Source organism: Cetorhinus maximus, chromosome 8, assembly GCF_964194155.1.
Source record: "Cetorhinus maximus chromosome 8, sCetMax3.hap1.1, whole genome shotgun sequence".
Classification (NCBI taxonomy): Eukaryota; Metazoa; Chordata; class Chondrichthyes; order Lamniformes; family Cetorhinidae; genus Cetorhinus; species Cetorhinus maximus.
The window spans coordinates 2,024,833-2,051,470 of record NC_135886.1 but is presented as its reverse complement, the minus strand read 5'-3'; the positions used below and the strand labels follow the sequence as shown (position 1 = coordinate 2,051,470).

General features: G+C 39.4%; 1 protein-coding gene across 4 annotated transcripts in view; it reads right to left on the bottom strand.

Annotated features, from left to right (window-relative positions):
- LOC144683356 (plasma membrane calcium-transporting ATPase 1-like) overlaps window positions 1-26,638 on the bottom strand; it is a 191,032-nt gene that overhangs the window by 70,910 nt on the left and 93,484 nt on the right. For 3 of the 4 annotated variants that reach the window (XM_078546294.1, XM_078546293.1, XM_078546296.1), the window contains exons 3-10: window positions 26,196-26,393; window positions 24,985-25,239; window positions 22,569-22,694; window positions 19,697-19,822; window positions 14,037-14,072; window positions 7,863-8,024; window positions 5,493-5,707; window positions 133-375 (exon numbers count right to left, since the gene is read on the bottom strand). In XM_078546294.1, coding sequence (XP_078402420.1) covers window positions 133-375; window positions 5,493-5,707; window positions 7,863-8,024; window positions 14,037-14,072; window positions 19,697-19,822; window positions 22,569-22,694; window positions 24,985-25,239; window positions 26,196-26,393 — 1,361 coding nt within the window. The remainder of the gene's footprint in view (window positions 1-132; window positions 376-5,492; window positions 5,708-7,862; window positions 8,025-14,036; window positions 14,073-19,696; window positions 19,823-22,568; window positions 22,695-24,984; window positions 25,240-26,195; window positions 26,394-26,638) is intronic. The other variant, XM_078546295.1, reaches the window with a different exon arrangement.

Genomic DNA, 26,638 nt, shown 5'->3' with positions numbered 1-26,638 from the left:
CAATGTTTTGCAAATGTTAATCCTTATTTAAACAAGCAAGTTTACAGTCATGACCATTAGGAAATTAAACTAATACACTCCGTCTTTCTGAAAACATGGAAAATGTCAACATTTCAAAGAATTCTTGCTCACCAGTATTTTGGTCGTGTAAGCAGAGTTAATGGCAATTCCATTGACGATCCGTTCCAAAACTTTTGGTAAAAGTGCATCTGGAGCAGGAACTTGTCTGTAGTGTGTTTCTCCAATATACGATTGTACTACAGTCATCCTGTTCATGGTGAGAGTACCCGTTTTGTCTGAGCAAATAGCTGTGGCATTGCCCATAGTTTCACAGGCATCCAAATGTCTGACCAAATTATTGTCCTTCATCATTTTCTGTCAAAACAAATTTAAAAATGTTAGGATTATATTAGAGCTAAATTAGTCACTGCAACTTGGGGGCTTGCATTCAGTATGATAACTGAATGATCTAGGTGATGGATAAGTCAAATGTACACTTAGAGGGATTAAAATATCCTTTCACATACTCTATTTCTTTGCAATACTAAAGTTTATTTCCCTCAATTCAAAACATTTTCACAAAATTGCTATTACAGTTCTGACTATTCATTTGTATTTTAAAAGCACTAAATTCCCACTTTATTATTTACATTGCTCAAATAAAATCTTTGGCTATTTTTCTACATTACATTACAAAAGTGTACTTCATCAGCTGTACAAATCTTTGGTTGTGAATAGTGCTATGTAAATGCTAATCCTTTAGTGCAAAATAAAAGTCTTTGAATTATCTAGCGTGGAGGTAAAAGGGCACCTTTACGTTACTACTTGAAGCATCACCACTTATTTCAGTAAACTGGGTAATGGTTTTAGCCATTCTGACAATCAACTTATTTCATTGTAAATCTGAAAGAAAAGCAGCAGTTTGTCAAACTTCCAACACAGTTATGACTGCTATAGGTAGGTGAATTCTGTAAACTCATGCAAATGACATTTAGTTTATACTATGTCAACATTTATTGAGTATTCTATTACAGTCTTTATTTTAACCTGTTCCCAAATTTTATTTGGCAAATGTGAAAGCTCCCAAAATCAGTGGATACATTCCTTGGAACAGGGATGTAGCTGTTGGAAAGGTCAGAAACACATATACCACTCATGTTATATCATTGCGGTAGAACAGCTTTCTACAATTACTGTACCACAGATAAAGCAAATGTTTGATATGCACAGCCAAAAAAATTAAACGTGTTTTCAGAGGTTTTATTTATGAAACCAAGAACTAATTCATCAGTCTAGAAAATGGACAGCATCAGGCAGATCTATCAAACTGCAATCATTTTCATTCTACACTTATCTCTCATAGAACAAAGAATTCAGTTGACGAAACAAAGTGATGACTGCCAATGCTGATCTGTAACTAGCTGGCACAGGAAGCTGAACTATATCCTTAGCTTCTTTGGCTAGGCTCCTCTTCCCCATTACATGCTGTGCAGAATAAATCAGCCAATATGAAGATATTTTCTGGGGAATTCCAAGGCAGGGATTTGAACCACTGTCTCCTTGTCTATCCAATCACGAGAATTTTCAAATAGTTCCAAACATGTTATCTCCTTATTATGATTTATAATGCTTCATATGACTATTACAAGAAGCTTAATTCTATAGAATATAACCCACCTTTATATCTTTTCGATAACTTGCCAATTTAAAGTGCGATAGTTTTTTTTCTGTCCAAATATATATGATGCTAAAAGGGGAAAAATCTAGGAATTTCTGACATTGCCCAGTCAAGGTTCAACTGGAGTTTTGAGAACTCTCCTAAGCTGTCTTAAGTGTGTATTTCAGGCCAAAAAATATTTTTTCCCCTTTTAACATCACATATATTTGGGCAGAAAAAAAAACCTATTGCAGTCATATAATTTATTGCTGTAATGTAACCAGATACTTTTGGAAAGTTACACTGAAATACATCTCCCTATTATTGTGCTATTGAGGTAGGGAGAGACCTAATGAATGTCACTACTGTTGAATAATAGATCTGAAGAAAGGAATGTTGGCTTAATGCTTTATGACGACAATCTTACTGCACACAGTAGTTAGATGGAACACTCTGATGAGGCCTCTTCTGCAAACTGTATTCTAGGGCAGAAAAATTATACTTAACTGGTTTTTTAAAGAAGCTAACAAAAATAAATTACCTGACAACTTTTTATCTCAAATTAGCCTGTCCTGGACATCTAATCCAAGGACATTAAAATCTTTTGACTTTTCTAAACATGAGCAGAATAAAATGTGATTGGAACAAAATCTGTAACCAGCAGAGAGTAGTATTTACACCACTTGAAATGGCAATACAAATAAAAAGACATGCTTAATTCAGTGGAGGTGGGTGTGGGCATGCTAGGAGAAAGTTATTTTAATTTTTTTCCTGTCCCCTAAGTCAGAAGATCACCAAGCTAACAGAATTCTGATCTGTCACATCAATGTTACGGTCAGTTACAATTGCACTTTCAGAATCCCAATCATCTAGCCTTTGGTAATCTGTTAGCCACAACATTTCTGAAGCTACTGACTTGCTCAACTGCAACCTCGCCTCCACCTTTGGTGCTGCAGTCCCTAATAAAACAATTACTCTCTCGCGCCTTGGCTATTCCCCCAGGTTCAGCCCTCATCTCCATTCCCTCAAGTCCAAGGGATGCATACTTGAAATGATATGGCGGGCAACTGGTTTAGCCATCCACTGCCAGATCTGGCTGGACCATGTGAAACATTATCGGGTCCTACTCTTGTCTGTTAAAACTGCTCACTATTCCAGGATCATCCCGGAATGCTAAGATAACCCCCTGCTTCTTTTCTCTATTGGAAACTGGTCATCTTAATTCCCGCTTCCCCTCCATGCTTACCTCCAACAATATGCAGGGAGCTCATGGGCTTCTTTATCACTGATCAAGATCATCCAATCAGCAGCCTCTGCCACATCTCTCACTTCAACTAGGCCAAACTTCCTCTGAAGCTCCCCCCTACCCTAGCTCTGAACTCATGTGTATCTCTAGTTTCTCTCCTATCTCACCTCAGGCCCTCTCCAAACTCATCTTGTCCATAAGAACCACCTCCTGCTCCCTCTAGCCTATTCCCAGTAAATTGCTAATCAACCACCTTCCTCTGCTGGTCGCTATGTCAGCCGATATTGTTAAAGGTTCTGCCCCTTCAGCTGTCTCCTTTAAATCTGTCGTCATTACCCCTCTCCTCAAAAAAAAATCCTTGAATCCACTGTTTTTGTAAACTACTGCCCCATTTTCAACTTCCCTTTCCTCTCCAAAATCATTGAATGTGTTGTCAATTCCCAAATCCGTGCCCTTCCTTCCAGGAACTCCATGTTTGAATCCTTCCAAATCAGGCTTCTGCCTCTGCCACAGAGCTGAAAACAGCTCTTATCAAAGTCACAAATGACATCCTGTGTGACTGCTGTAGAGCAATGGGTTAATGGTTATTTGAATAAGACCATCATGTTATTAATGATGTAAATGTAACATCAAGGGTCAGGTGACCAAGAAGCTTCAACAGAGTAGGACACTGGACAGTTTGTCTTCGAAACCATGTACTGACTATGAAGTCTTGTAAATAGTGTAAATAACTAGTTTCTAGAATAACTATATACCAACCACCTCATAGACCAAGTTAAACCTCGGCAAAACACCTGTGACAAATCTAAACTAGCCCTCCTCATCCTTCTTGCCCTATCTGCAGCCTTTGGAATGGTTGAACACACCACCCCCCACTCCCTTTTTAAAAATTTAATCTTTCATGGAATGTGACCTTCGCTAGATGGCAGATTCCTTTTCTAAACCAGACGGTTATGACAATCGATGATAGTTATATGGTCACCATTACTGAGACTAGATTTTAATTCCAGATTTTTAATAACTGAATATAAATTCCACCAGCTGCCATGGTAGGATTTGAAACTTTGTCCCAGAGCATTAACCTGTGCTTCTGTGTTGCTAGTCCAATGATATTACCACTACATCATCAGCTCCCTCCAACACCTCTCTACGGTCATCCAGCTGGGTGGAAATATCACCTGATTCCATTCTTATATACCCATAGCATTACTTGCAATGGCATCTGATGTTGCATCTGATGTCTCCCAAGGATCTATCCTTGACTTCCTCCTATTTCTCATCTACGTGCTGCCCCTCAGCGACATCAACCAAAAGTACACTGATAATACCCAGTTCTACCTCACCACCACCTTACTTGGCACCCCCACTGCTGTTAAATTATTAACCTGCTATCCAACATCCGGTACTGGATGACCAGAAATTCCCTCCAATTAAATATTGGGAAAATCTGTTCCCTAGCTACTGACTCCACCCAGCTCCCTGGGAGTCTGAGATTAAACCAATGTTTGCAATCTTGGTGTTATAGTTGACCGAGACAAGTTTCCAACTTCAAATTTATGCCATCACTAAGATCGCCCACTTCCACCTCCACAACAGCCGCCGACTTAACCCCCGTCATGGATCATCTGCTGTTGAAAACGCTCATCCATGACTTAGTTACCTATAGACTCCACTATTCCAATGCATTCCTGGTCTCCCACATTCTACCCTCTGTAAATCCAAGATTCCACTGCCCGTGTCTTAACTTACAACAAGTTCCATTCCCCATCACCCCCTGTGCTTGCTGACCTACACTGACTCCCAATCAAGCAACATCTCAATTTGAAAATTCACATCCTTGTTTTCAAATCCTTCCATGGCCCTGTCTGTCCCTATCTCTGTAATTTCCTCAAACCCCACAACCCTCCAACATATGTGCTCATTTAATTCTGGCCACTTGAGCATCCCCGATTTTAACCGCTCCACCACTGGTGGCCACACCTCCAGTTGTCTAGGCCCTAAACTCTACATCTGTCTGCCTCTCTACCTCACTTTCTTCCTTTAAGACACTCCTTAAAACCTACTTCTTTGACCAAGCTTTTGGTCAGCTGTCATTTGGCTCGGTGTCATATGTTTTATAATGCCCTTGTGAAGCACCTTAGGATATTTTACATTAACGGTGCTATATAAATACAAGTTGCTGTTATCAACAGCACACCATGCATACAAAATACATGTGTGATAACTAAAAAGGTACAACAGCAGTCACAGGGGAATTATTTCATGCATTTTGATTGAGGGTCAGCACCTCTTATGTGTTTTAAAGTGCAAAGTGAACCAAAAACTAATGTACATTTTACATTAACGTTAATTCCTTTCCACGCAATCAAATCTGGAAAACAAATACAGCCTCAACACAGCTGCAACAATTTTCTACAGAATGCTGATCTTATTTCTAATTCAGGACACATTTATCAGATAAAATGCATCACAAACCTACTGCTTTTCAATTTCCCTCATGGTCTCCCCTACCTTTGTCAACCTTGGTTGCGTATTGCACAATGAGCCTTGGCCCTTTATCTTGAGTTCTCAAATGTAAACAGATCTCACCTTTACAGAATAGGCCAGAGAGATCGTTACAGCAAGTGGAAGACCCTCTGGTACAGCCACTACAAGCACAGTGACTCCAATGATGAAAAATTTCACAAAGTACTGGATGTAGATTGGGGTACAATCTGCCAGCCATGGCCTGCCTTGAACCCCAAAAGTGTCAATAACGAAAAACAACACAAGGATGATGACTGTCACTGCTGACATAAGCAGACCTGTGGAGAAAAAGGGAGTCAAACTAAATTCAGCTGTATCTATTATTTTTAGCAACAGTTCTTTTTACATAAAGCAGTTATTGTAATTCACAGTACATATAGCTAAACCGAATATCCATTTAGAAACAGGCTGACACGTGTTTCATAACGCACATGATGAGTTCAGCTTCACTTTCAAAGTATAAAAATTCTCCACCAACAGAATTGGTATTACCGTAAAGCAACCATCAGGTTGGATAATCTACTACTCACATCGAACAATACAGGAAAAGGCTCATTGATTTATTCAATATATTTCATATATTCAATATAATGGGGTTATTATTGACAATAGGATGGGTGAGAACTTCTTTTCTTCTGGTCAGTACCATAACTTTAAACATTAATTCCTTCATAGCTAATGATTTTGTTTAGTAAATTTTAAACATTTTTTTTAAGTCAAAGAACATAGCCAAAACGTTTCAGCATTTTTTTTTTCCAGAGAAGGCCACAGCAACACTTCGAGTTCAACTTGCTTTCATTAGTTTGGAGAGAAGAGAGGTCAGAAGGGAAAGCATTAATTAATTAACGGCTAACTATTCTTCTCAGGAGAATACTGAACTAGTCAAGCGTTTTAAGAACAAAGACAACTTCTACATTTGTTCTCTGTGCCACTACTATGGTTTCACTGCTCGGTAGGAAAACAGAACTTAATCATGTGTGGGTTTGCCATGTGGGTGCACAAATTTATGATATTGTGAAGCAACAAATTACCTTGCACTATCAATCAAGCGAATCTCACTTCATAAAATCTGTCTGGCAGATTGGATTATATCAACCAGTTTCCTCACAATGAACAGCATCAGCGCACAGCTTGTAGATCTTCCTTTCTCATCACTGCTCCCTACACTCCCTCCAACGAATCCTCAACATCAGGAGATCACTGAGATGCATGTACCAGGCAAGAGCATTAACCCACTACTAAACTTGCTGGTATACCCCGTTCTAATTCTTAAGGTGGAGCTGGTCTGCTCAATGCAAATTTGTTAACCATATCTGCTAAACTAAATCCTTTGCAAAGGTGAGCGGTTATACTTAGGTTGGGGTGGAGTCTGACTCCTGAAAAACAGACCCCATTAGATGATCGTGGGCTGACACTAATAGAAATTGGAAGGCTAAGAACTAGGCTGTCCCATCGTCGTTGCTGATGGGGCAACAAAAGTATTGAAGTATTGATCACACGGGTCCAGAGACAACCTGTCTGGTCAGAGAATCTATTCCAAGTTCTCCTAGACAACGAATATAGCTATGACCTCCAAAGTTGAAGGGCCCGGAAATTTCTACAAGACCATAAAGGATTAACAAAACAAAACTTCAGGTGTTAATTTGATCTTAAAGCTAATTTATTCACAATTTAATTCCATAGGTTTTTCATCTATCATCTCAGCACCAAGAAAACTACAGTAAAAAGTATAATATCTCCATATTAATTTACTCTTCAAATCCCTAACTTGTCTGGAACTAATTGTCAAACATCTTCACAGCATTCACTGAGCAGGAAGTTTTTGAATGTTTATGCTAGTACGAACATAAGGGGTCTTCAAACTGCACAGCTGGAAGATCTCTACTAGTTACCGTTCTAAAAGAGTCTTTTCCATTCGCCACCTTCTGTTCTCTATGCTCAAGTCAACTTGTTTCAACTACCCAACTTACCAAACTTCATGAGCCTTAACCTTTAAAAGCCTCAAGCACTGAAATTTACCCAAACACTTTGAAAAATCAAGTAAATTACATCCTCTGGATCTCTCTTCTCCACTAATATTACAGAAGTAGATAACAAAGGAACCAATTACTTCTAAAATTATGATTTCTCTTTACTGCTTGTGTTCTACAGGTGAACATGAATGGTATTTTCCCCATCTAACTTGCCTACAATTTGCTAGTTTACATTTCACTCCTCTTTTCACTTGCCAGGATATCATCTGGTAATTTTCAATTTTAACATACAGCTTTGATATTTATAGATCTTGTCTGTTCTAGATGTTTTTTTGTTAAGTGGGGCTGGAGAGACAGATAGGAAAGAAATGTGATATATGGAAGGTGGGGGGGTGGAAATCAGACAACAATATAATTTTTGAAGTTATACAGCTCTTTTCTGGAGTCAATTTCCTTTTACCTGCTTTTCCAATCTGCACTGCCAATTTGGTGAGCTTTCCCTGTAGGACAGATTTTTCTTTCTTTGGTATATTTGATTTTTTCTTCTCTCTCTCTTCCTGGTCACCACCCTCTTCACTCTTCAATGGTTGAATCTCCAGAGCAACACCGTCCTGAGCTTTAGCTGAGTCCAACAGATTGAAACAGATTTGCAAACACTCCATAAACAGTCAAAACTATTATTGATTATACAAATGTTTAGGCAAAGACGATAGTAGGGAAATTTGATGTGTGAATAGAATATTGGGAGTGAGCGCTTAAGTAACGCTTTTATAATAGCTATGTGGGAGTATTGATAAAATGTAAGGTCTTCCAGCAAAGTGACAGAGTTATGAAACTATAGATAATATTTCAATCCCTAGAAAAGAGGAAACAAATTACGTTTTATTTAAGAGACATTGGATACTGCACTGATCATTTCAACTACTCAGCAGGAGCTATCTACATCATTTTGCCCAATTTGGTCCTCTTATTTCCAAAGGTTCAATTGTAAAGTCATTTGCAAGAAATAAAATGAAGCAGCCATTATAGAAAATGTCTTATTTATATAAACTATTCCATTTAATGGAAATATTTTGTCACTTTTCCAAGCTGTATTTAATATAATGAAATGAATCAGGCAAAAAAAGGTTCAAGTATGTATACTTTTAAAACAGGGGATATGATTAATTTAACTATATTGCCTTGATTGGATTACACAAGGGCAACAATTTATAAAAGGCAACCCCAATGCATTGTAATACCATCTATCTGTCCTTGAGCTAGCTAATAATATTATATGCAGTTCATAAATGACCAAAAACTGCATCAGACACAGAGGCCACAAATGGTGTCATTATATTTGACTTTGACTGTAAACATTACATGCCAATATCACTGATGCTTTCAGCTGGATCCCAGCATATCAGCAATTAAGGAAATTAGTTGACTGAGACTACTGAAGATTTTTTAATTGTAATTTCACTGTTCAAAGTATCACTTTGTTGGTTAAACCACAAAAAAGGATCAGATTAAGAAGGTGTTGATAGAGAAATTCGGTATCAAGTTTGCCACAGACACAAATGATGTTACAATTACAATATTTCATTCTTAAGACAGCAAAAACAGACAAACCATGGATAGCTCGCGTCTGTAAATGAAGCATGTAGCACACAACAAATAAAAAGTACAATGTCCATTACTTCATTATGAAAAGGAGGAGGAAACAGTTGCTTATAACTAAAGCTGTACTACTGACCATATATTATGGGGTATTTCTCACCCCCCCACCCCATCTCCTCAGTCTTCTGGCATTCAACATTCGGAAGCCAAATGTACCCAAGACACAGAAGGGAAATTCCATTGGTCATCAGAACCCCCTAAGGCAGCAGCTATTACCAGTGATGTTCCTTTCACCTTCAGTTTGAAAAAAAAAGCAATTCCTCAGTGCACACACGGCTAGATCACAGGAAGAAAGAAGCACAAAGAATCTCTAACAAAGGAACCTTAAAAATCAACTACAAACAAAATACAAATAATGCAGACTGCAGTCCTTAGAAAAATATGCTACTTTAATATTGAGAGTGAAGCACAATCAAGAGCACACATTTAGCTTTCGTAGCCACAGATTTGTCATCACATCAACGACCTAAGCCATGAGCCAACAACTGGATGAACAGCACACCTCCATTTTCTGAATCTGCACCAACTACTGTGCTACCAGTTATCGTTTTCCCAAGTGTCTATCCACTAGATCTCTTCAAAATTGCTTAAAAGGATTCTGTTAAGATGGTAAACATTTCAGGTCTTTATTTCTGAGTGCTTATTTTTTGGTTGTGTATATTGAGCACTTCCAATCCTCAGGAATCCCTAATAAATATAGAGAACAAAAACTAAAGCTGTCAGTTAAGGCAAGATCGGTTTTCGTCCACATCACAAGAATTCTGGCTGTTTGCTGCCCAGATTATGACCTCAATTCCTGGAAGTAGGAAAGTTCTGAAATTTGGGGTAGTATTCATTTCTTGTCTTTTAAATTCCAGTGAAAGAGGCAAAGAGTAATACTTCTGACCATTTCCACTATGTCAAGGGTGTGAATTCTTGAAGTCTTCTGAAAGGAAGCAAACCTTTTCTATACAAATGTAATTGATCTTAAAGAGGGTCAACAGCCTTGTTTGGAGGTAGAAGGGCTTCTTTTTGGAGCCAGAGACTCCAAGAAGTTAATTATTTTTATTCAACTCCATTGGGTGTTACTGCTGTGACCAGACTCCCATCTTACAATGAAGGTCTGGGGCAGATGCCACTCGTGTGACCCTTGTAGGTGCCAGTAGCCTGCTCTAGCCACACAAATGAAAGCTTTCTGAATTGTAGAAACAGTCGTTAGCCTGGAAGTAAGGCAAGTGACGATTTCATTTGTGCAAGCAAAGTAGACCCAAAGGGCCCATGCATGTCACCTAATTTAAAAGCATTTATCCTCTTAAAGCTGTGGGCATCGCTATTTTTGTACAGTCTACATTCTCAACTATTTCTGGATCTGATGTCTGTGTACAACTTTGCTTCCTGGAAGGCAGGATGTGAATTTGGTCTACCTGGGTTCATTATGTCCCAGATTTTGTATAGAAGGGGGATCCTCTCTCAGCAGCAGTGAAGCAATTCATAATCAGGCATCTATTGAACCCAAACTGTATCTCAACAGAATAAGGCCCAACAGCATCCTGTGAGTGTGCGTCATGGAAAAATAATTCCCTCAGTTAAATGAAGATGGATGCCAAAGAGACAATCCCAGTGTCCCTTTCAACATTCATCACCCCAGGTGAAGGAACAAGGGAGGGTATCCTCAGGAGATGCCAAGACTTCAGACCAATTGAAGTATTTTTAAGAGTAGTCACTGAAATGTAGGCAAACAGCAGACCATTTACACACAGGATATACAAACAACAACAACAAAATGACCTGCTAATTTATTTTTGTTGACAATGGTTGAGAGAGGAATGTTGGCTAGGGTACAGAACTCTTTGTGCCTCAACTAGTTATGGATCTTTTGCATCTACCTGAACAAGCAGGAAGGGTCTGATTTAGCAACTCATCTGAAAAACAGCATCTCCAATAGTGTAGCACTCCCTCAGAATTACGCTGAAGTGTTGGCCTATAGTATTTGCTCAAATTGTGGGATTAGAACCCATGACCTTCTCAGCATGCTATTAACTGAGCAATGTTGACATCTAGATATATAATCCAACATATCATGGCATTTGCTGCAAGTATCCAGATGGACGAGAGCCAGCGTTTCCATGGTCTAAGTACCCAAGGCAGAATCAAACTGCTACAAATGTAAACCATGACTGAATTAAGATACCCAGTCTGTTCTTATACAGAGATCACCATTAAACAGCTGCAGTGATAAACGTAGGGATAGTATGCAGAAAAAGATCCTAAGGAGGGAAATTGAGCAATTTTTGCATTCAAGTCATAATTCATATTACAAAAGAACACAAGTACTATCTATGTACTCAAACAGAGGCAAAAAGCTGAAGTATTGAAGTGACATCACAGGATGTAGCTGCTGCAGGGATAAGGGAGAAAAGAACTTAATTTCTAAAGATTTGTCTACTTTTCAGACCGCTTGTCTCATTTCCCCCAGTAGTGAATGCCTGGCAGTTGAGGAAGAGATTTATTTTCTGGAGGATCATATAAAAAGATCAATTTTATTCAGAAATTTGAATTCCACTTGTTATATTGAGTAGAGTTAACCGCAGAACAAAAACATCTGAAGTTGTGGAAATTGCTCAGCATTTGTTCAATTTTGAGTCATGATAGTATTTCCAAAATCAAGCCAGTTGCACCATTTGAGAGGAGTTCAGGTGAAATGGACCAGGTGGTTAACAATTTATACTCCTAAATTATGAATAACCCTGCAATTCAAGAGATGGAGAGAGGATAAAGGGAACTATAAGCTAGTTAGCCTGAAGTCAGTAGTGGGGAAAAGGCTAGAATCTATTATTAGAGACATGGTAACAGAATACTTCAAAAAAAAAAAATAATATGGGTGGATAGAGTCAATATGGATTTATGAAAGGAAAATCATGTTTGACGCATCTATTGGAATTTTTTGAGGTTTAACTAGCAGGGTAGATAATGGGAAAACCAGTGGATGTAGGGCCTTTGAATTTTCAAACAGCATTCAATAAGGTGCCACACAAGAGTTAAGGCCCATGAGATTGGGGGTAATATATTAACATGGATGAGGGCTGGTAAACAGATGGAAAAAAGTAGAAACAGAATCCAGGTTTGTTGATTATATAGAGAGCGACGTGGGAAAGCAAGCTGTCAGTAGGCCAAAAAAAGGCTGCAAAGGGATAGACAGGTTCAGTGAATGGGCAAGCACTTGGCAAATTGAATATAATGCAGAGAAGTGTGAAGTTATCCACTTTGGAAGGAAAAAAGAGAGGCAGAATATTTTTTAAATAGTGAGAGACTGGGAAATGTTGGTATTAAGAGGGGCCTGGATGTCCTTGTACAATAATCACAAAGATAACATGCAGGTACAGCAAGCAATTAGAAAGGCAAAAGATATGTTAGCCTGTATTACAAAAGGAATTGAAGTATTAAGGTACGGAAGTTTTACTGCAATTGGATAGGGCCTTAGTGCAGAGATTACACCTGAAGTACTGTGTACCTTTTCGGTCTCCTTACCCAAGGAAGAACATCCTTGCCTTAGAGGATGTGAAATGAAGGCTCATTACACTAAGTGCCTGGCCTATATTTCCTAGAGTTTGAAAGAAGAATCATCTAATTGAAACAACGTTCTTAAGTAGCTTTACAGGGTAGGTGTCAGGAGTATGTTATCCCTGGTTGGGGAGTTTGGAATTAACAGCCTTATATACCCACAAATCTGAGTGCGTCATTCTTCAGATGTTTGCTTGTTGAATTGTCAAAGACTTGCAGCTTCCCTACAAAAATATGTTTGTGCTTTGATATACAACTAGTTGTCCATTATTAACACAATGGTGACCATCTGTATTGGAGCACAATGACATCACTGCTAGCACTGAAAGTCAACAAGCTTCACAAGGATACAATGCCCTTTAAATCCTACTTAGTTATTACATTTCCTAAAGAGGAGAGCCAAGAGCAACAAAGAAAGGGGGTGGGGGAGAGGTGGGGGAAAACAACAACTACTATGTCAGAGAGGCTGAAGAAAGCCAAGCTAAACTGAAGAGCAGGTGAAGTATGAGGTCCTCCACACAAAGCCTGGAAGGAACAGTGAAACCACAACGTGAATGTTGAGACTATGAAGGAAAAAGTAGGGGTTCAACGATTACTGTTTTTAAAAAAACGTAAGAAAAAATTGATTAAACATCTTATTTACACCATGCTTATGTTACAGCTTTCCTCTAGCATTTTTGTTTCATAGGCATGTTTTCACTTGATTGAGGTGGAACACAGGTCAAAGACAGTAATTTATTCAGAACTTCAAAATGAATGATATAGCTAGTTCATTCAATGGGAATTAAACAAGAGAGCAAATTCGCATCTTTGGAGATTAGGAGACTTTAATGGACAAAAATCTAATAAATTAGTCAGAGTTTTCAATGCAAATCTCACAGGTGTTTGGGAGATGCCTATTACAATTTCATGCCTTTCTGTCCCTCCCAACAACAGTAACTGGCCAATGACAATAGGTGGCAAAAACTAAGCAGTGAAAGCAGAGAAAAAAGTGTAGTATTTAAAATATTTACTTCACATCTCTTGTTGGTGCAAGAGACTGTTATGGCCAACGCTTCAAGCAACTCACCAATAAGTACAGAGGTTACTGTCAGTTTTCACCCAGGCCACTAGAACTATCTCACCATATGGACAAACTGGCAGTGTCAACATGCAGCTTAAGTAAATGCTGACAGATCCATAAAGGATGCCTTGGGCATAATATTGAAGAGGTTCCACATAAAGAGTTCTTATCCCCAGAGCAGCTTTCTATACCCAGTAGTATTAAACACTGTTGCATCTGGTCATGGTTTTTCAATAATCGTTGTACCCCCATAAACAGAAGGTGAAGGTCCCACTGTGTTAGCAAATTTGAAGAACAAGGATAATGGTTAAAACAAAAAAGGAAGAAAGAATGTTTCCAGTTAGTGTGCTCTTCTATGTTTATGAGGGTTACCTTTGTTGCGATTTTCTGGGGCTCCTTGTTTTTTACCTGTTCAAACAAAAAAAGGGTGGAATGCTCGTCACATGACTTCATAAATGCTATAATGTAAGGCTCATGTTTAGTTGTGCCGGAAACTGGGAATGAAATGTTGACTGTTAGTACATGCCATGGGAGTACTGTAAAATCATTTCAGTTCTACGAATTTTATTTTCATTTTTGAGTTAAAATTTTCAGTCCAGGTTGTTCCCCAGAATAAAATTGCTAATTTCTATGGGAAAGCTACAACCATTGCTCTTGACACCAGCATCAACACAAGACAGCTCCTCCAAGTGGTATCTCAAAAGTGCAGTAACACTTAAAGTTGTTGGATATCACGTTTGTCATCAGGTCAAATTGCCTCGGTCATGAGAGGCATACAAAAAATATACATACACTGTTTTAGTTCAAAAATATTAAATTTGGAGTCTTGGTAATTTAATCTGGAGAGATTTTTCTTTACCTGGTCTGAATGTGGTTAAACATTTTACAAAGGGTGCAAACAACAATTAATTTTAACTTAGTTGGTTCTCCTACATGTTAGTTACCAGACCTTTCAGCATTGACCATGTTAACTACTTTTTGGTGGTTACTAGGAAGCGGAACAATATCATGTCAAGTATTTACACTTTTCATTAGGAATGGACTTTTTAAAAAATAAAAAAATGATTGAAATTCCAGTTTGAGCAGAAGTCAAAAACTGCTTTGCCGATGAATTTGGTCACCTTCCGACAGCAAATGGTTTGTTTAAGAAAAACTTGAAATCTGCAAGCTTCTGGTGATTAAAAGAAGGTAATATCTCTTGGGCACACTGTATCAATCTTTTTTTTAAGCATCTGGCCGCAGCTGGAGAGTGGAGCACAGCACATGAATCGAGTGGTCCATGATGGATACAGGGAGGTGTTGCTGTTGGGAAATCCAGAAGCACAGGCTGCCCCAGGAGGTCCTGCTGAATTTAACCAGGTTTACATTTTTGGACTCCATTTCCCAGCTGGCAGTCAACCAGATTGACAGGTTGGCTGACTGTCGAGCAAGGCAGGCTGCCACTCTAGGCCACAGCTGGTGAGTAGAGCCATGCGTACATGAAGGAGCCTCAAGAGAGCGGTCAGGGGCATGGAGAGGTCACTCAGTGACCAGGGAGAGGAGAGATTGGTCGGGAATTGAGGGCCATGAGAGGTCTGATGGCCTTAGCGGGAGACAGCTTTGCTTGACTGCCTTCTGGCCCGCAAGTAGTCTTAGAAAGGCACTTGCCTTTTGGATCAGGTCATTTTCACCTTCCTTCAAGCTGCCAGGTTTATCAAGAGCTCGGAAACCTAGCTCATAGATATTAGATTTAAACCATTGGTAAAATTTGAATCATGCAGCCTCAATAAAAAGTATTTAAATTAAGGTCCCCTCTGGTGAGGGGGTTAATTGCCTGCACCCCCAATCACACAGCCCCCCACATTAAAACCAGGAGTGGCCGCTTTGGTGTTGGAGTTCCCCACTGTTGAATTTCTAACCCCTTTAGCTAGGTTGTCAAGAGGAGGTACTTTCTAGCAATAAAGATGAATAATTTTAAGCAAAAAATATAAGTAATTTATGCTTCATGTAGTCTTACTTGAATTTTAATCGTTTATCCACTTGGACATGGTGACTGGTGAAGAATCGCCAAATCCCAGAACCAAGTAATATGTAGCACAGGATCACCAAAAACGTTAGAAAAGGGTTAATTATGGTAGTTTTTTTTAAAAAACAAAAGCAGTTGAGCCTTGAATTTAATGTGCTGGTGGAAAATGACTCATTTCCAATGGTATTTGGATATCAATGTTCTAAAGTGCACATTTTATAGTGATATATTTCATTGAACAGTGTAGGGTTTTCACTACACAATCCATCTGCAGAACCTAAGATATACAAGTCCCTAAATGGACTCCCACTGTTTTATTGTCAGTCTGTTACATGCTTCAAAATAAACTAAACTATAGCTCTAAATCATTTTTTGGCAGTCCAGTCTGTAGTCTATTTGCAGGTACAGCGACTGGCAGTGAAACTGCCACACATCAAAGAACAAAATTTTTCCTAACCCCTCTGAGTTCAGAAAGTCCTCAGATGAGAAGAAATCACAGGCTCTCCAATAGGCACAAGTGAAAAAAATGCTAGTCCCAAAAGCTCTTGTGGAATTTCAAATCTTAAGTCTTGTTTTGCAATCAGACCCCAACCCAAATTAGGGTTACAGTTTGAGAATATGGTCATATTCAAGAGAGGACAATATTCCAGCAAAAGAAGCTGGTCAACACAAATGCTCTTTACATAATAAAAAAGAAATGGAAAGTTAAATGTTTGGTATATCATACAAAGGAACCTCCTTTCGAAGAAACAACTGTAAAGATAACACTGAATGAACTTTTTATGATTTTACAGCATATTAAACAGAAGAAACTTCACCCAACTTTAACCATTTCACAAGTCAGCTACAAAACTTTTATAATAATGAACAAATTATTTTGAAAAGTGGGAGCAATACATGCGAGATGGCTAAAGCCCAATTATCTTCTCATCATATACAGGGCTTGAGAAAGCCTTTTACAGAAGATAACACCAGCATCCTCAAGCACATGGAAAGAATGGTGAAGCATTTGCAAAACCATTTCTACAACAAGGCCCTTAAATGGGTGAATGTACTTCTCTGATTACGATATATTACAGATCTATATATGTTTCAAAGTGCATGGCTGTTACGAACAGTATCTGTTCAGATGGGCTTACCTGGGTAGTCGTTCAACTCAAGTATGAACATTTCTAAGGCAAGTGAAAATGTCCAGCCTTGTAGAAGATTCTATTATATGCGCATAGTCTCCATAGATTGTCTTGATTGTTTTAATAAAATTTAACCAACCAGAAATTCATGGCCAATTTGAGGAGTACTACTCTTACTTTCTCAGTTTGAGGGTCAGGACATTGAAGAATAACCATTTTGTAAAAATCAGCTTATATAGGCCAACAACAAAGATACTTGCTTTAAATAATAATTATTTTTAAAAAGCACATTTGTAAATGTTTATTTCAAATTAAAAAGCATTTCTACAAGTTCCATCATGCCCAATCTATTCCTTTTGGGATTGGTATATTGGGCATGTTTTACAAATGATAGGAGATGCGATCTCACATTGTGAAAATGTGATTCTCAGGTTGAAATGAGAAGTCATGACTTTTTACAGCATTTACAATACTTCTTGCCATTCAGTGAATGCATTTTTATTTTAAAGAGAGGACAGTGTATTTAGACAAACTGATTCCCCTCCAAGCAATCAACCCTTTAAGATCTACAGTGGTAATTCTAAAAGGGAGGAGGAGGGTATTTGGTGCACTATTATTGGTACAATCACTTCATATCAAATAGCCTACTAAGAATAATAGCAGGGAGATGGAGGAAATAAGTTATGAACCATTGCATAAACCATTTTAAAGTTGGGTTAATTATAAACAAAACGTGTGAATTTAATAAAAAAATCAAGGTCAGAAAAATTAAACAGTGCAATATGTGTCAGTACCAAGGTTATTCCATCTAACACTACATAGTTTCAATTAGAAATCTAAAGGTCTTTTTTGGTGGGTGGGGTGGAGGGGGAATATCAGGGGGCGGTGGGTAGAAAAACAGCAGTAGAAAAGAAGATCCAGATATTCATTGCTGGACAGCCTACCAGACGTTTTGATTGCAGTCATGAATTCAAAAAGATTCAGTAATTAATGACCAGGTACCAATCTACAAATATTTGCATTGTTATTGCGCATGAGCTCTAAATGTGCAATTAAGTTTATTCTTCAATAGCCGTTACGCAGGTTTTCAGGGATTTAAAAAATGCCTGCCACTTTGTCAATTAAAAATAAAATGTGATACTTAAAGGCCACAATAAGAGTCCAAGCCAAGTTTTATACAGCACAATGTCACCAGTCTGTATCCCAACAGGCTTCGGTTACAATTGATCATTACCAAAAACAAATACTTATCCATTGTCCTGTAAAAGGATATTGCATGGGATAATAAGATGACATTAGAATAGGTAAATTTGCTGGGAAGATCTGCTTGGTAGCTAGCTACGTAAATAAAATTTTCAGGTGTAGCTCAGAACATTAGTTAATCCCAAAAGCCTAGGAGTCAACTCCTTGGCAAAGGTGACGAGACATTTATAATGCGGGATCTAATGATATAACAGCTCAAATCAAACTACTTATGTAGATAAACACTTAAACCCCAATTTAAAACTGTAAATTACAGAAAAGATAGCACATTTAGAACCTCTGCCAATAAACATCAATTTACTTAAGACAAAACATTTAGGAACCACAGTTAATGCAATTAACTTAAAGATGGACATGGTAGCATAGCGGCTGTTACTGGACTAATAATCCTGAGGCCTGGACTTAACATCCAGAGAACAAAAATTAAAATAGCACAGTTTGAGAATTTGAAGTCAGTTTAATTTAAAATAAAATGTGGTACCAATTTATAAAAAAACTGGAATGAAAACCCAACTAGTTCACTGATGTCCTTTTGGGCAGAAAACCTGCTGTCCTAACCAACCCTGGCCTATAAGCTAACTCCAATTCCACTCTAATGCCCTTGACTCTTACTTGCCCTATGACATGCCCCAGAAAGGCACTCAGTCATATCAATGCAGCAATTCAAGGCAGCCCACCACCACCTTCTGGGCAACTGGGGATGGGCAATAAACACCAGTCTTGCCAGCAACATCCACATTCAGTGAATGAAAAAAAAAGATAAAATTCAGCAGAGGCTAAACCTGATCATCAATAATGTCATAAATTGGAAATAAAACACATTAGAGCTCTTTATTTGTCCATCAAAACAAAAACTTTGGGGAAAATTTCTATTCCTTAGTTGGTAATGCAAATGCAAAATTAATTGTGACACTATGAATATAGTTTAATTCCATTTCTCAGTCAGGAAATCCTGACTATCGTTGCTTGTGATCTTGAATTAGGTCCACACAGACAACGAATGAAGCCTTTTGAAATACAGTGCACTTTTCTCAGCAACATTATTTATTAGACAATCACTCACATACATTAGTGCCCTAAGGCATCTCCTTATCCCTTTAACATTTACGCAATGGCAAGGTTAAACTTAATTTAAAGCCAAGAGAGTAAAATTGTGGCTGTGTTTTGATTACATAGTCAACAAATCAAAGATAAAAAATTCAACTGGATTTGCATTCATCACATAGTCTGTCCTTGCACAAAGAAGTCTGGATCACCACTGCAGTTTTAAAACTGAAAGTAACTAAAAACGGAGGACAATAATGAACTGGGAAATGTGAATACTGTTTCTTAAACAAATGCTTTTGATTACCAGAGTCCAGGATGATGGAATACTTACCACTCACATCATTGTTGCACCATAGAACTGTAAAGTGCAACAGGAGACTACAGTGCTCACAGAGTGCCTGGTCAGAGCTGGCAATTTGGTGCCCCTATGAACTCAAATATTTACAAATTCTACACTTGAGGCCCAACATTTGGACTGATACACTGCTAGGCAACTGGAATGTGTATTCCTAAATCAACCAGGGTGAAAAGAAAAGGTAAATGGTCAGTCATTTCTAACTTTGAGAGGCAGGAAGCAGCCTACTTACCCTTCTTGTTTTTCTTCTCTTCTTCATCACTACCTGCTCCTAATAATGTGAAAATGATACCAGTCTGGGAGTTCAATCCTACTGCTGTTACAAGGATCCGGCCGGAGCCTTCCATTACATGGGTGCCTAAAAGAAATAGGTAGGTAGAAGGTTACACCATCCATTTAAGATAACTGAAGTTAGTTGACCCAGTAATAAGACTGGATCTTATTAATTTAGACTAGGTACTAAATTAGTAGGACTGTTTTTGAGACATAAAACATTGACATTTGGACTTCATTTTCCCTCTTGGGCAGGTTTACTACTGTTAACTAGGCAGTGGAACAGGAATGAAAGAAATGCCAGACCCTCGCCAAATGGCTGAAGCAAGAATCCTTGTGCAGTCAGTCACCTAGGAACCAAGATAATGGACCCATGACCCTAGGTTGGATGTTAAAGTTCTCTTCTTCCAGAGGACACGGAAATAGGTCAGTATAAGCCAAGGGGAAGGAAGGGGAAAAGAGTAAAGAGAGATCCCAATAATATCATTCAAATTAAGTCAAGGTCACAGCAATTTCTGAAATTTTTACTGGTTAATTAACTTGATAGTATTGAAAATATTTAGAATCATTGAATGAAGGGTTTTTTTTTTCATGTGATATGAAATACTATTAGAGTGCAATTTCTCATCAGTGTCAACTTAGCTAATCTCAACTAGGTCTGTGATGGGATGTGATAATTGGCTATAACATCTCTGTGCTAGACAAATGATGAGAGTGGGGTGGGGAATGGGGTAAGGATTACAAAAAAAAAATCCACATTCCCTGCTTCTGACCACTATGGAGTCACCTCTGTCAGATTGTACATGGCGTGTTGATGAAGAACAAGAGAAGTGATGGGCCCAATGGTCAAACAAGTTGGTAGCACTTAACCTAGGCTCAGAGATGAGGAATGGTCACTATGGTGAGTTACATAAGGACTGCCAGAACTCCTGGAAAAGCACCCTATCATAAGTCATTTCCCTCAGGATAGGATGGATAACAAGAGATAAATAGCAATAAACTGTAGGCTGCTAGTGAGCCTGGGAGACACAAACTGAAGTGATGCTGGTGGAGCTCAATTTAATCTAACAAATAGTGAAAGGAGGCGGGCTGAATATTACAGGAGTGGTGGGGATGGAGAGGAGGGTGAATGCAGATAGCTTGCTCCCCTCCATCTCTGCACTGCAGAAACAAAATCTGTGAGCAGACAACCCACTCCACATCAGCTCACCCCGCAGCCATAATGCGTTGCGGGCAGGCCAAACAGGGGCCAATGTAGGACTTCCTCCTCAGTGAGGGGCAGAGGTCCTGCTGTCTGGAGTTGCTGGTCAATCCGACTGGCCGGCAGCTCCATCAGTCCCAGCAGTGCCAAGAGCGTATCAGTGGGCACCGTCAGGACTGCAATAAGGAAGCAGAAGGCAGCCCAATTGATTCTCGGAAACAGGCGAGTCCAGGATCTTAGGCAGGTTAGGGAGGGATGGAGGATTTAAGGTAGCAGGGACATAGGTAGAAAGAAGGATTTCTATTTTTGGGTCCCCCCCCTTAATCGACAAAGGGCAGCCCCCAAAGACAGAACCCCCCTTCCTTCCTATCCTTTCAGGAATTAAAAAAATCAGGCTGCCCACTCCCACCTGCCTGCCCACGCTAACCATTCTGTGGTGTTTGCAGCCTATAATTGGGGTCAATTGGCTTGGTAACAAGTCTAATTGACCCTTGATTATCTATTTAGATATGGCAAGTGGGCTGCTGATTTTGGTACCTGCCTACCACCCCAACACCCCCATATTATGGAAGGTGGTGGGACTGGCACCTGTCCTATTTTACATTTCTTCCCCCTCCGCCACCCAAAATTACCCCCGTTCGCGGAAAACACACCTGGCAGGGGCATGCAAAATGCAGCCTGAAATGTAAACCAGCCTGCAGAGATGCAAAACCTACCACAAAGAAAGAAAACAAAGCAATCCTTTATTCTAATAAAAGTCTAAGTTGAACTTGTCTAAGTTCAACAACTGGAGCGAAGGAAACGAATATATTTGACACACACTACATTCGTTTTAAGTTGCATCTGTTAGGAACTGAGTTAAAAAACAAGCTAAAAGGATCTGGAATGTGTGTATCTGGTGGGGGGAACAAACAAACCAAAATTGGGTGAAAAGGAAAACACGTGGGAAAATTTTTAACCTCTCCCTGATTTGCGGATCAGCTCCATTTCCCACTCCATTTTACAGTGACTCCCCATTTTAATGGTGGAGGAAGGTCCTACTGGACTCCACTGGGATCCTCACTAATAAAATGCAATTTGCAGTCATACTGGGAGGAGATCCTTTGATATTTTAACCCTCCGAGTGAGTTTTCTGCTCTGGATGCCTCGCCAGGTAAAGCACTCATGAGGCCAGCAAAGCTCTCTAATACAAGTTTTTTTAAAATAGAACAAAAATGCTTACCGGAGGCAGGAGCATGCCTCCAAGCCCCACAAGTCAAGTCCAGGTCTCTACTACACTAGGCTCCCACCCCACCAGCCATGGTACCATCTCAACACCCCCATCCCAAGGACACAAGTTTTATTGGCAGTCTTCGCTTCATACTGGAGATCTTATTTCTCCTCTTCTCCTGCCCACTCAGTGGGCAAGCAACTGACCTGTGGCATCCAAAGTAAAAATCTGCTGGGACTCCCACTCCTGTGGCTGATTCCCATCCATTCCCACTATCTTCTCACCAGGAGATAAGATTAGTTCCGGGGGCCCAAAACAGCCCAACACATACTTGAGTCTCAAGAGGAGCCACTATCCTCAATCTGTGCTTTGATTATCCTTAAAATGAAGTTTGTGAACACAACAGTTGCTGGAGCTTACCAGAGAGCAGCATGGGGTCCTTCTCCATTGATTTCTTCACATGATCTGACTCTCCTGTCAAAGAACTTTCATCTATTTTTAAGTCATTGCCTTGGATGAGAATACCATCAGCTGGCAGAAGGTCACCTGTGGAGGCACAAGTATTAAGTTTACATCCTTGCAAAGGTAAAGTACCGCAGATGCTGGAAATATGAAGTAAAAGCAAAAAATGCTGGAAATGCTCAGCAGATCAGACAGCATCTAGACAGAAACAGAGTTAATGTTTCAGTCTTGGCCTGAAAAGTCAACCTTGTTTCTCTCCACAGGTGCTGCCTGATTTGTTGAGAATTTCCAGAGGTTTATATCCTTGTCTGCTGACCACTGCTGGTATAGAAATGAATCTAGAGCAGAACAATGTTCATCCCTGTATATCTCACTAACAGGATTGGCCCAAAGTTTTAGCCCCTGTTCAATATAATCCTTCCTTCTATTCGAAAATAAACAGACACAGTAGAGGTTATTTTAACGTTTAGTTAGTGTAAAACAGGTGCCAGCAGATTGGCCATGTGTTATACACTCCAATCAATTATCCCTTTCATTGACCAATAACACAAATCGGGTATGTACAGCACTCGGCCAATCAAATACCACTTGTTGGAAACTGTTGCCAAAATGTAAAAAGACTCCTGGTCTTTTACAGCACTTAATTTTGAAGCCTCAACTGGCTTGAAGTTCTCTTGCACAAAAATATTTCAGTGATTTACCTTCACTCCCTAACTACAAATCTGTTCAATCGAATCAAAGGCACAAGCCCATTAAAATTTAGAAGAAAGTACTGTGGCTTCAGTCAGATAGGCACCAAATAGAATATAAATCCTCACATTTCTTGACTTTGGGAAGGGGAGATTGGTATTAAAACTGAAACATATACAAATATGAATTTGGTTCCTCACAAACGGAACCCTCCATCCATTCTACATTCAGTTTGACTGACCTAGTTCCAGATTTTACTGGCCAAAGGACAGATCAATAAGTGTCCTTTGGCAAAGCAGCACTTCCTTAGAACTTAACCAGCTCTGCTCAACAATGGTTTAGTAAATGGATGTGGCCATTCATTCAGCATTAGGAGTAATGGACTCACTGATGATATTTCTGGTGGTGCACAGGATTAACTCTCCTGTGTGGCAGGAGTTCGAGGGAGTGAAGATCAAGCAGCTCAGTGCTCATGAGGAATGAACGATCCGTAGGATCTAATAATATTTTTCGCTGCTAAAGGTTGGAACGGCAATCGTGCAAGTTGATCAGGGAGGTGAGTTATACACCAACAGCTTCTTTATACATTTGCAATTTTAAAAATGTTATTTGCCAAGAAATTTATCAACCCACTTATCCTTTGCCTAGCATTAACAACTTACGTGCTTTTTTCCAGCTCAGTAGCCTTGTCAGTATATTTCTCACTGCAGGGATTCCAAACAAGCCAATGCTTCTGTGGAGGGAGTTCCAAATGCAAGAAGCCAAACAGCAGCCTAATGGTGAACTGACATCTCCTCCCTTTAGTTTCCAATATTTCTGTGTCAGCGTCATCACTTGCTCAAGTCACATCAACCCACTTGCTTGACAGAACTTACCTTTCAGTCATTTTATACATAACACAAGTTTACTCGAGTATCAAGGACACAGAGGCCTGGATTGCACTCAGGTGGATGGCCCATTTGATTAGCACCCCACCCACAAACATTCACTCCCTCCACCACTGACGCACAGTAGCAGCAGTGTGTACCATCTACAATATGCACTGCAGGAACTCACCAAGGCTCCTTAGACAGCACCTTCCAAACCCATGACCACTACCACCTAAAAGGACAAGGGCAGCAGATAGATGGGAACACCACCACCTGGAAGTTTGCCTCCAAGTCCCTCACCATCCTGAGTTGGAAATATATCACCGTTCCTTCACTGTTGATGGGTCAAAATCCTGGAACTCCCTTCCCTAACAGCACTGTGGGTGTACCCACACCACATGGACTGCAGCGGTTCAAGAAGGCAGCTCACCACCACCTTCTCAAGGGCAACAAGGGATGGGCAATAAATGCTGGCCCAGCCAGTGATGACCACATCCCGTGAATGAATAAAAATAAATAAATAAATTTAGGAACTATTAATAATCAAAGAGGAATTGGGTTAATGTAAAAAGGAAATTTATACAAGACGTAAGTACCCACATGCCCAAAAGCCAAGAGAAACCTTCATGATACCTCAATAGAATAAGAAAGAATAAGAAAGGTTCATTCTGCAGCACATTTAATTTCAAGGATTGAAACTCCAACCTAGCAAAATCAAGAACCACGCTGTGAGGACTTCTGGAAATGCAACATCACATTACTGTGTGTGTAACAAGCTGTAATGTTTCAGTGCCTCTCCTCAGTGTACTACTCACCATATTTAATCTGGGCAATGTCTCCCACTACAATTTCTGCTACCGGAATCTGGATGACTTGACCCTTGCGGATCACCGTGAACTTCTGCTCCTGTTCAATGCGGCTTTGCAGTCCGCGGAACTGCTTCTCTTTACTCCAGTCATTGAACGCCGTCACCAACACCACACAAATAACAGAGAGGAGAATAGCTGCACCTTCAATCCAGCCAGCCTCTGCCTCCCCTTCCTCCTCTCCGCCTGTAGCTTCCCCACATACTGCAAGAAAGGTGACATAATTACAGATGAAAAGACCAGGCTGAATGCAGTAGCATACAATTAAGATCCATCAGCACTTTGTGCGTAATAGTTAGAAAAAGGAAATATATTTTGGCCTTTCACCTGGTGTCAGTCGCACGCTTTTCTAACTGTAAAAAACATATAACCTTCAAATTTTTTATTCTGCATCAAAGCATCTGGTCCCTAAATAAATGAGTGACCATCAACCTAGGGCCAAGCTACATTAATCAAGGAGCTGGCAGAAACTAGATCAGCTCAAAACAATTTGGTGCATAACTAACTCATCATTGGTCTACTAATTTTAGATTAGAACTTTTTCTGTATTAACTAATTTTTCCAAGGTCCTCTAGAACCTGTAAAACATTAAAAAGATGAAGGAAAACCCAAAGGGATGTACTTCCAATATTAATTATACCTGCTTCTTAATGTTAAAGAGAAAACTTATGCAACTTTGGAGCTGGGTTCAATTTAAATCAAGTAATTTTCCTCCTTACGCAGGCCAACTCTTACATCGAGTTGCTCTGCTGAGCACATATCCCAGAGTGGCTAAATTAATTTACATTGCTAGGACTGGATGCCAAAACAGATGCCTGAATACAGAAAAAGGTAGCACCTTTCCCAGGAAAACACCGATTCTCACCCCAGCATCTTTAAAATATAAATTGATGTATTTGCACCCCTTCACTACTCTTATGTATCTAATATCTCCTACATTGCATTATTACTTGGGGTCTGAGAGCAAGTAGTTGTACACTTCCTGGCTACCGTCAACACAGGTGTGAAAAATTGGAAAGATGTTACGCAATAAAAACCCTTTTCATTGGAGATTATGAAGCTATGGATTTGCACATTAATTCTTGTAATTAAATATTTTTCCAGTTTTTAGGTATTGTTTCAGGTGCCATCCTTTAATAAGTGATGTCTTGAATACTTACATTCGCTGTCCCCTCCAGGAGGACGGTAAAAGGAAAGGCCCAAAGATATAATGGCTGCAATTTCTAGTATAATTAAAGTTACATCTTGTAGCGCTTCCCACACTAACTGCAGAAATGTTTTTGCCTTTTTGGGTGGTATAAAGTTCTGACCAAACACTAGTTTTCGTTTATCGAGATCAGCCGGGTTGCCAGACAAACCTGAGAAAGAGAGAGGAAATAGCTATTACCAAAAAAATAGTATACGATCCCAGTGCAGTGAGTTTCAAGCAGTCAAGTTCTTAACGCACAATCAGACCAGTACCAGTAATACCTCTTGTTCATTTTATTAAAGAGGTGCCAATGGTTCAGATTTCAAGGCTAGATGCACACGTTTTCCCTCTGGACTGCGGTTTTCACCTGAGCCAAAACATTATCCCCTCTTAAATCGTTGATATGATGAAGCT